The sequence below is a fragment of the Nerophis lumbriciformis genome, linkage group LG14 (assembly GCF_033978685.3).
Source record: "Nerophis lumbriciformis linkage group LG14, RoL_Nlum_v2.1, whole genome shotgun sequence".
In the NCBI taxonomy this organism is placed as follows: Eukaryota; Metazoa; Chordata; class Actinopteri; order Syngnathiformes; family Syngnathidae; genus Nerophis; species Nerophis lumbriciformis.
This window is the reverse complement of record NC_084561.2, coordinates 8,111,324-8,122,212: the sequence shown is the minus strand read 5'-3', so window position 1 is coordinate 8,122,212 and position 10,889 is coordinate 8,111,324. Positions and strand designations below refer to the sequence as shown.

Genomic DNA, 10,889 nt, shown 5'->3' with positions numbered 1-10,889 from the left:
ATTGTGTAGATTTGTAAAATAATGCAAATAATGCACATTGTTTGTTATATTGGGCAAAGCTGTTCATTTAAATTGTACAAAGCACATGTGTTTATTATTTTGGCATGTATCACTCTTAAAAATTATTGTTATCTCGTTATTTCTACATTATGGATGCTATTCACATGTGTATTTGTATTAATGCATTTTATGATTGTTTTATGATTGACTTGAAGTGTAAAACGTTTGCCGTGACGTCACGTTGGAGACGGCCTATTAATGCATGCCTTCCATAAGTAAATGCATTATTTTTGTCATAGTGTTATTGTGGTATTTAAATAATTGCAGCATTCATATGGAAAATTCCATAATTGTGTAGGTTTTGTAAAATATTGCAAACAATGCACCCTGTTTGTTATATTAGGCAAAGCTATTAATTTAAATTGTGCAAAGCACATGCATTTATTATTTTATTATTTTGGCACGTATCACTTCAATAATTATTATCTCATTATTTCTACATTGTGGATGCTATTCACATGTGGTGTATTTGTATTAATGCATTTTATGATTGTTTTATGACTGACTTGAAGTGTAAAACGCTTGCCGTGACGTCACGTTGGAGACGGCCTATTAATGCATGCCTTCCATAAGTAAATGCGTTATTTTTGTCATAGTGTTGTTGTGGTATTCAAATAATTGCAGCATTCATATGGAAAATTCCATAATTGTGTAGGTTATGTAAAATAATGCAAATAATGCACTTTGTTTGTTATATTGGGCAAAGCTATTAATTTAAATTGTGCAAAGCACATGTATGTATTATTTTGGCATGTATCACTCCAAAAATTATTGTTATCTCCTTATTTCTGCATTGTGGATGCTATTCACATGCGTATTAAGGCCCAAGCTGTTTGTTTACATGCTTTTTTTTATTTCTCTTTGCTATTTGGGCTTATTGGACCCTAATTAGAATAAAAACTAAGAATCATCTTTTGATATGATGTACTTAGTCCATAAGTACACAAGCGTGTACTTCATGTGTAGTGACATGCTAATTCTTATTTTTACACCTTTTTTTTTTTTTCAAATTCCATTGTATGTTATACTCTTCTGACACCACCAGACGGCAGTATAAGTGTCCACATAAGCGGCCATAAGACCCCAATTCAGTAGTATACACAATTTTGGAAATAAGAGCTAAAAGGTGCTGTCCACGCATGTGGCCACTAAGCCTTTAGAGGTTTTAATGTATTTTAAGATTGTGTTATGACTGACTTGAAGTGTAAAACATTTGCCGTGACGTCACGTTGGAGACGGCCTATTAATGCATGCCTTCCATAAGTAAATGCATTATTTTTGTCATAGTGTTATTGTGGTATTTAAATAATTGCAGCATTCATATGGAAAATTCCATAATTGTGTAGGTTTTGTAAAATATTGCAAACAATGCACCCTGTTTGTTATATTAGGCAAAGCTATTAATTTAAATTGTGCAAAGCACATGCATTTATTATTTTATTATTTTGGCACGTATCACTTCAATAATTATTATCTCATTATTTCTACATTGTGGATGCTATTCACATGTGGTGTATTTGTATTAATGCATTTTATGATTGTTTTATGACTGACTTGAAGTGTAAAACATTTGCCGTGACGTCACGTTGGAGACGGCCTATTAATGCATGCCTTCCATAAGTAAATGCATTATTTTTGTCATAGTGTTGTTGTGGTATTTAAATAATTGCAGCATTCATATGGAGAAGTCCATGATTGTGTAGGCCTTGTAAAATAATGCAAATAATGCACATTGTTTGTTGTATTGGGCAAAGCTATTAATTTAAATTGTGTAAAGCACATGTATTTATTGTTTTGGCATGTATCACTACAAAAATTATTGTTATCTCGTTATTTCTGCATTGTGGATGCTATTCACATGTGTATTTGTATTAACCTCTTAAGGCCCAAGCTGTTTGTTTACATGCTTTTTTTATTTCTCTTTGCTATTTGGGTTTATTGGACCCTAATTAGAATAAAAACTAAGAATCATCTTTTTATATGACGTACTTAGTCCAGTCCATAAGTACACAAATGTGTACTTCATGTGTAGTGACATGCTAATTCTTATATTTACACTTTTTTTTCCAAATTCCATTGTATGTTATACTCTTCTGACACCACCAGATGGCAGTATAAGTGTCCACATAAGCGGCCATAAGACCCCAATTCAGTAGTATACACAATTTTTGAAATAAGAGCTAAAAGGTGCTGTCCACGCATGTGGCCACTAAGCCTTTAGAGGTTTTAATGTATTTTATGATTGTTTTATGACTGACTTGAAGTGTAAAACGTTTGCCGTGACGTCACGTTGGAGACGGCCTATTAATGCATGCCTTCCATAAGTAAATGCATTATTTTTGTCATAGTGTTATTGTGGTATTTAAATAATTGCAGCATTCATATGGAAAATTCCATAATTGTGTAGGTTTTGTAAAATAATGCAAACAATGCACCCTGTTTGTTATATTAGGCAAAGCTATTAATTTAAATTGTGCAAAGCACATGCATTTATTATTTTATTATTTTGGCACGTATCACTTCAATAATTATTATCTCATTATTTCTACATTGTGGATGCTATTCACATGTGGTGTATTTGTATTAATGCATTTTGTGATTGTTTTATGACTGACTTGAAGTGTAAAACGTTTGCCGTGACGTCACGTTGGAGACGGCCTATTAATGCATGCCTTCCATAAGTAAATGCATTATTTTTGTCATAGTGTTGTTGTGGTATTTAAATAATTGCAGCATTCATATGGAAAAGTCCATAATTGTGTAGGTCTTGTAAAATAATGCAAATAATGCAAATTGTTTGTTATATTGGGCAAAGCTATTAATTCAAATTGTGCAAAGCACATGTATTTATTATTTTGGCATGTATCACTCCAAAAATTATTGTTATCTCGTTATTTCTGCATTGTGGATGCTATTCACATGTGTATTTGTATTAATTAACCTCTTATAAGGCCCAAGCTGTTTGTTTACATGCTTTTTTTATTTCTCGTTGGTATTTGGGCTTATTGGACCCTAATTAGAATAAAAACTAAGAATCATCTTTTTATATGATGTACTTAGTCCATAAGTACACAAACGTGTACTTCATGTGTAGTGACATGCTAATTCTTATTTTTACACTTTTTTTTTTTTTTCAAATTCCATTGTATGTTATACTCTTCTGACACCACCAGATGGCAGTATAAGTGTCCACATAAGCGGCCATAAGACCCCAATTCAGTAGTGTACACAATTTTGGAAATAAGAGCTAAAAGGTGCTGTCCACAGATGTGGCCACTAAGCCTTTAGAGGTTTTAATGCATGCCTTCCATAAGTAAATGCGTTATTTTTGTCATAGTGTTGTTGTGGTATTTAAATAATTGCAGCATTCAAATGGAAAAGTCCATAATTGTGTAGGTCTTGTAAAATAATGCAAATAATGCAAATTGTTTGTTATATTGGGCAAAGCTATTCATTTAAATTGTGCAAAGCACATGTATTTATTGTTTTGGCATGTATCACTACAAAAATTATTGTTATCTCGTTATTTCTGCATTGTGGATGCTATTCACATGCGTATTAAGGCCCAAGCTGTTTGTTTACATGCTTTTTTTATTTTTCTTTGCCATTTGGGCTTATTGGACCCTAATTATAATAAAAACTAAGAATCATCTTTTTATATGATGTACTTAGTCCATAAGTACACAAATGTGTACTTCATGTGTAGTGACATGCTAATTCTTATTTTTACACTTTTTTTTTTTCAAATTCCATTGTATGTTATACTCTTCTGACACCACCAGATGGCAGTATAAGTGTCCACATAAGCGGCCATAAGACCCCAATTCAGTAGTGTACACAATTTTGGAAATGAGAGCTAAAAGGTGCTGTCCACGGATGTGGCCACTAAGCCTTTAGAGGTTTTAATGCATGCCTTCCATAAGTAAATGCATTATTTTTGTCATAGTGTTATTGTGGTATTTGAATAATTGCAGCATTCATATGGAAAAGTCCATAATTGTGTAGATTTTGTAAAATAATGCAAATAATGCACATTGTTTGTTATATTGGGCAAAGCTGTTCATTTAAATTGTGCAAAGCACACGTGTTTATTATTTTGGCATGTATCACTCTTAAAAAAAGTATTGTTATCTCGTTATTTCTACATTATGGATGCTATTCACATGTGTATTTGTATTAATGCATTTTATGATTGTTTTATGATTGACTTGGACTGGAAAACGTTTGCCGTGACGTCACGTTGGAGACGGCCTATTAATGAATGCCTTCCATAAGTAAATGCATTATTTTTGTCATAGTGTTGTTGTGGTATTTAATTAATTGCAGCATTCATATGGAAAAGTCCATAATTGTGTAGGGTTTGTAAAACAATGCAAATAATGCACACTGTTTGTTATATTGGGCAAAGCTATTAATTTAAATTGTGCAAGGCACAAGTATTTATTATTTTATTATTTTGGCATGTATCATTCCAATATTTATCTGGTTATTTCTACATTGTGGATACTGTTCACATATGGTGACTTTTTTTGTTGTTTTTTTTCTGATTATTATTATTTTTTTATAAACCTTTATTTATAAATTTCAACATTTTGTTTTATGATTGACTTGAACCGTAAAACGTTTGCCGTGACGTCACGTTGAAGACGGCCTTGTATTGGTCACTTGGTCACGTGACTTGTGATACTTCCGCTCTCCGGGTTGTTTCGGTAGCTATGACAACGAGCTTTCCCACCCTGCCACCGAAGTTGTCTTAGAAGGCTACGAAGATGACTTCCTTCCCCAAACCGCACCGAAAGACTTTAAAATGCACGGTGTTGTTGGATATCCACACAGTAAGTTTGCCATTTTTGTGTCGCCGCGTCAGACAGGAAGCCTAACAATAGGTCAAATCTCAATTCTAGATTCTACCTAAATGTAGCGATATTAGTCAAGGTTGTAGCGGGTGTAGTTACGTTTCAGGATAATACGTATAACTTTTTCATAGTGGGAAGCTGTTTGTGAGAAAATAGAATGTCATTTTCCTTTCAGAAACACCGAAAATAAAGAGGCTTTTCACTTCCTGTTGTAAAGAAATACGCGCATGCGCATTAGCTCACCAGGAAAAGCTTCAATTGACTGTTTGCATGTGTAACATTTTCAACAAGGTGCTGGTTTTCTTTCTAATAACCTCTGATATGGCATTGTTTGCCAAATTGATAATATGCATGAGCAAAATGTAACACAGTGAGTGGTAAACTTTGTGCCCAGCAATACATTCTTAGATGAAAAACTTTCCAATGAATTAGAAGATCTGTTTCCCAAAATGGACGCCATACCAACCAGCATTTATGGCCACAAGAGAAGTAAGTTATTATATTCATACACTTGTTGTGTTCTTAAAGGTCGATATTTGAGTGTATTTAAGTGTTAAATCTACATTTTTGGTATGGTTTTGGTTAAAGATAGTGAAAACATACTTTTCCAATGTCCTCTATGGCAGTGTTTTTCAACCACTGTGATACAGTCTGGTGTGCCGTAACTTCACCTATTTGGGTTAAAAAAAAAATGTTTGCAAACCAGTAATTATAGTCTGCAAATTATGTGTTGTTGTTGAGTATCGGTGCTGCCTAGAGCTCGGCAGACTAACCGTGTAATAGTGATGGGTTGATGAGGCGTCATGAAGCGTTTCGACACATTGCAAAACTGTATTGATACTGTGTCGATACTGTGTCACTAGATACTGACATCTGCTGGACTTTAAAAATCCCTACAGGCAACCTATGGAGCGACTCAACTGACACTGATTTTATGACCTAGTATATACAATAATATAAACCAAGTCATTGTATTTCATTTAGGATTATTTCATATCTTCATTTAAATAAAAATATATTTTTATCTTTTTTAGATACAGTCAATAAATAATGTGAACATGTATCATAACTAGGGATGTCCTGATCCGATATTTGGATCGGATCGGCTGCCGATATTTGCCAAAAATTGCGTATCGGCAAGGCATGGGAAAATGCCGATCCAGATCCAGTTTTAAAAAAAACTCCGGTCCGTGTTTTCCAACGCACCGATTTAAATAATACATTCCACTTTTCTGCTGCTCCGTAATTTCCGTTCCGCATTTTCCAGCACACCTTCAACACATCCACACGTCTGTGAATTCTCACGCAGTTGCTTTTAGCTGCTGGCATTACACGACAGGCTCTTCTCACTCTTTCCTGTGTCTCCCTCTCACAGACAGCAAGTGCACCTTCTTACACACGTCATACGTCACATAATAATAATAATAATAGTAACTGGGATTTATATAGCGCTTTTCTAAGTACCCAAAGTCGCTTTACATGTAGAACCCATCATTCATTCACACCTGGTGGTGGTAAGCTACTTTCATAGCCACAGCTGCCCTGGGGTAGACTGACGGAAGCGTGGCTGCAATTTGCGCCAACGGCCCCTCCGACCACCACCTATCATTCATCATTCAATTCACCGGTGTGAGTGGCACCAGGGGCAAAGGGTGCCCAAGGACACAACGGCAGCGATTTTTGGATGGTAAGAGGCGGGGAGCGAACCTGCAACCCTCAGGTTCCTGGCACGGTTGCTCTACCCACTACGCCATACCGCCCCCATACATACGTATACGTCCTTCCCGAGCAGAGGTAGCAGCATGGCTAACGTTAGCTGTGATGCTAGCGCAGCCGTGCGAGCAACTCTCCCTCTAAGGTGCTCGCCTGTGCAATTGCGCACTGTTTAAGCGTCCTCTGCGCATAGCAAATCTATGCCACGCACAAAATCAAATAAAAAAATAAACGCATAACAATTTTCGACACACGGACACGACAGAGAAAACAGTTTTCGTCATCATTGTTAAAATATTGTGACGTCTGTCGAGACGCTTATCTCCATTCGGTGCCACACGTCCACACCATCAAAATGCCGAGGCAAAAATTTCCACATCAACACCGTATGAAAAAATTAGTGATTTTTTTAGTTGTGATTTCCTTCTCTGCATGGAAGTTTAAAAGTAGCATATATTAATGCAGTATGAAGAAGAATGTTTTAATGTAGACATGCAAGCCTTGAAAGAAAATGTTGAAAATCAAGACTACATTTCCTGCAAATGGGTGCATTTCTACCCTATATTTTAACTTTAGATTTATTCTCATATCAAACTCTTTTGGCTGTCTTTTTGACACGTACATCAGGCGCCCCCCTCCACACCCTGGATTATAAATAATGTAAATAATTCAATTAGATTATCTTGTGTGATGACTGTATTATGATGATAGTATATATCTGATAGTATATATCTGTATCATGAATCAATTTAAGTGGACCCCGACTTAAACAAGTTGGAAAACTTATTCGGGTGTTACCATTTAGTGGTCAATTGTACGGAATATGTACTTCACTGTGCAACCTACTAATAAAAGTCTCAATCAATCAATCAAAACACATAGAATCATCATACTGCTGTGATTATATGCATCAAGTGTTCATTCAAGGCTAAGGCAAAATATCGAGATATATATCGTGTATCGCAATATGGCCTTAAAATATCGCAATATTAAAAAAAGGCCATATCGCCCAGCCCTAGTTCAATGATGCCATTTCTGTTTGCCATGTATAATTTTGTCTTTTTAGTGTTTATCCTTGAATAAACAGGTCAGTTTCTTGTTACCAACCATTGTGTATTATTCAAACTCTCCTAATTCAGCTGGCTAGTTGTTATCGAGAGTACTAAAACCCTTTTCAACATGATTCTGACAACTAAGTAGGCTAAATAACTTTAAACTTTAATACATACTCGGATAGGCCAGTATCGGTCAGTATCGGTCAGTATCGGTATCGGATCGGAAATGCAAAAACCTGGATCGGGACATCCCTAATCATAACAAAGGGAATCTAAGAGAACGTGTTGTGAATGAGGATGCTTGTGGACTGGGAATTTTTTTTTTTTTTTTTTTTTTACACATTTTTATTAAAAAAAAACAGTTTTTCCAACGTATTAAATTTTAGACGATTTCTCTTCTTAGTTATTATCCTGGGTGTCTCTGGAACTTAATTTTCATGCCCGGTCTTATAATGCCTCAGCATTGAGGAGGTGGATTTGTTAATGTACGACAATTCTGTCGTACAAATGCGACATTTAACCTGCAGAAAATATGAATAGTAAACTAAGAATCATTTTGAATTCTAATAGATCAAGTGGAAACTTTGAGAGAACAGGATGAAACGACAAGGAAATGAACACATACCTTTTTTTCCGATATATGATCAAAATATTCCCACACGGCGGAAATCTTTCTTTTTGCCTGAGGCTGCTCCATGATCTCCGACGACGATAAATTACAAATGACCAACGGCAGAAGTGCGGCGATTCTGTTAGCAGCAGCATCTCGTTGCCAGATGCGCTTCCTTATAAACACAGTTTGGCGCGCAGGCGTCAGTTCGACACAGTTCGCGTATCGGTCACGTGACCAAAACAGCTCATGATCGGTCACGTGACTTTCTAAAAGCGGTACGCGCACCGACACAGGGTTTTGCTCTATGTGCTCGACGCATGCGCCGATGCATCGGTGTTGCCGGACCGATCACTACCGTGTAATACTCTTCCATATCAGTAGGTGGCGGCAGGTAACTAATTGCTTTGTAGATGTCGGAAACAGCGGGAGGCAGTGTGCAGATAAAAAGGTGTCTAATGCTTAAACCAAAAATAAACAAAAGGTGAGTGCCCCCTAAGAAAAGGCATTAAAGCTTAGGGAAGGCTATGCAGAACAAAACTAAAACCGAACTGGCTACAAAGTAAACAAAAACAGAATGCTGGACGACAGCAAAGACTTACTGTGGAGCAAAGACGGCAAACATCCAAACATGACATGACAATCAACAATGTCCCCACAAAGAAGGATAAAATCAACTGAAATATTGTTGATTGCTAAAACAAAGTAGATGCGGGAAATATCGCTCAAAGGAAGACATAAAACTGCTACAGGAAAATACCAAAAAAAAAGAGAAAAATCCACCAAAATAGGAGCGCAAGACAAGAAGTAAAACACTACACACAGGAAAACAGCAATAAGTCAGGGCGTGATGTGACAGTACACCTACCGTATTTTTCGGAGTATAAGTCGCACCGGAGTATAAGTCGCACCTGCCGAAAATGCATAATAAAGAAGGAAAAAAACATATATAAATCGCACCGGAGCCCGGCCAAACTATAAAAAAAACTAGTAGTCAGAAAAATACGGTACTTTGAGACAAGAGCTATAGTGATGCATGCTTGGTTATGCTTTAAAGTCATATCCAACTATTGCGACAACGACTTTTTACTGTCAACTGAGTTGTTTTTTAATGATTTCTGCTGGTGGTGTGCCTCCCGGATTTTTTTCAACGCAAAAAATGTGCCTTGGCTCAAAAAAGGTTGAAAAACACTGCTCTATGGCATGAGGACTTACATTAATGGTTATCAATTATTTTCAGCCCACTGAAAGTAATGTTTACTTATTTATACGTATGTTTCAATATTAATAACACTAAAGATGCTATTATGCTATTGCCTCTCACGGCTCCCCCCCAAAGGGGCCAGCCCTACTATTCAAGAAGCACTGCACGAAGGGAACAGTTTGGAACTTGCTCACAGTTAAAAAGTTTTCACACCCCCCCTGAGGCGAATGTTTATTTATTGATCTGTATGTGTCAAGATACACGCTTTTACCTCTCACGCCCCACCACACATATGGCGCCCCCACAACTATTTGAGAAGCCCTGCTTTATATGGAGGTTAATTTGTGGCTTGATTACCAAAGTTTGGTTTTTTTTCACTGAATTTATGTAGCCGGATTTTTTGCGTTGGAATTTTGTAAACTGTTTTTTTCCACAGCTAATTATGCTGGGAATTTCATTACATTTTCCATAATTTTTACTTACCGGAAGACAGGGGTCCCAAAACTACGGCCCGTGGGCCGGATTTTGGATGTGGGGACCCCTACTCCAGACTGTCTTCCGGAAGTCCCTAGTTAAAAAAAAATAAATAAATAAATCATATTTTGTAAAAATGCATTTTTTCCATCAATAACATGACATCATTGCCCCGTAGTGTCGGGCGAGCAGCCCAGCCAAATTTTTTTTAACCCAATGTGGCCCCCCGAGTCAAAAAGTTTGGGGACCCCTGGTCTGGAGAGTTTTGAAGCAACAATTATTTCTGCATTGAATTTTTTTAGACTTAATTTTTATACACTTACTTTTAAAACACTATATTTTAACAGACTGAATTTTTGAACACACAAATTTGGCAAAAAAATATTTAATGAAATTGTTGGCATACATTGATTGAACTCATGAGAAAAAAATTGTGTGTTAAAAATGTAGCTTAAAATACAGTGTTTTAAAATTTTGTGTAAAAAAAATCAGTGCAGAAAAATGTTTTTGTTTCAAGACCCTCTTCTGGTAAATTAAATGAAAATGTATTGAAATTGTCAGCATAATTTGCTCAGTTACATAAATTCAATGTCAAAATACAGCTTCTGTAATAAAGACACAAATTAACCCACATAGACGTGTGCGTGTGTGTGTGTATATATATATATATATATATATATATATATATATATATATATATATATATATATATATATATATATATATATATATATATATATATATATATATATATATATACGTGTATATATATATGCGTGTATGTATATATATATATATATATATATATATATATACATATTTATACATATATATATATATATATATATATATATATATATATATATATATATATATATATATATATATATACACACGTATATACGTATATATATATA

At 35.4% G+C, this 10,889-nt stretch overlaps 1 protein-coding gene across 4 annotated transcripts in view; it reads left to right on the top strand.

Moving 5' to 3' along the window:
• Positions 1 to 4,701: 4,701 nt before the first annotated feature.
• spata6 (spermatogenesis associated 6) overlaps positions 4,702 to 10,889 on the top strand; it is a 47,545-nt gene continuing 41,357 nt past the window's right edge. The window contains exon 1 of one of the 4 annotated variants that reach the window (XM_072914612.1): positions 4,702 to 4,895. In XM_072914612.1, coding sequence (XP_072770713.1) covers positions 4,830 to 4,895 — 66 coding nt within the window. In that variant the 5' untranslated portion in view covers positions 4,702 to 4,829. Of the gene's footprint in view, positions 4,896 to 5,038; positions 5,406 to 10,889 lie in introns of those variants that run through there. The other 3 variants (XM_061976297.2, XM_072914610.1, XM_072914611.1) reach the window with 3 other exon arrangements.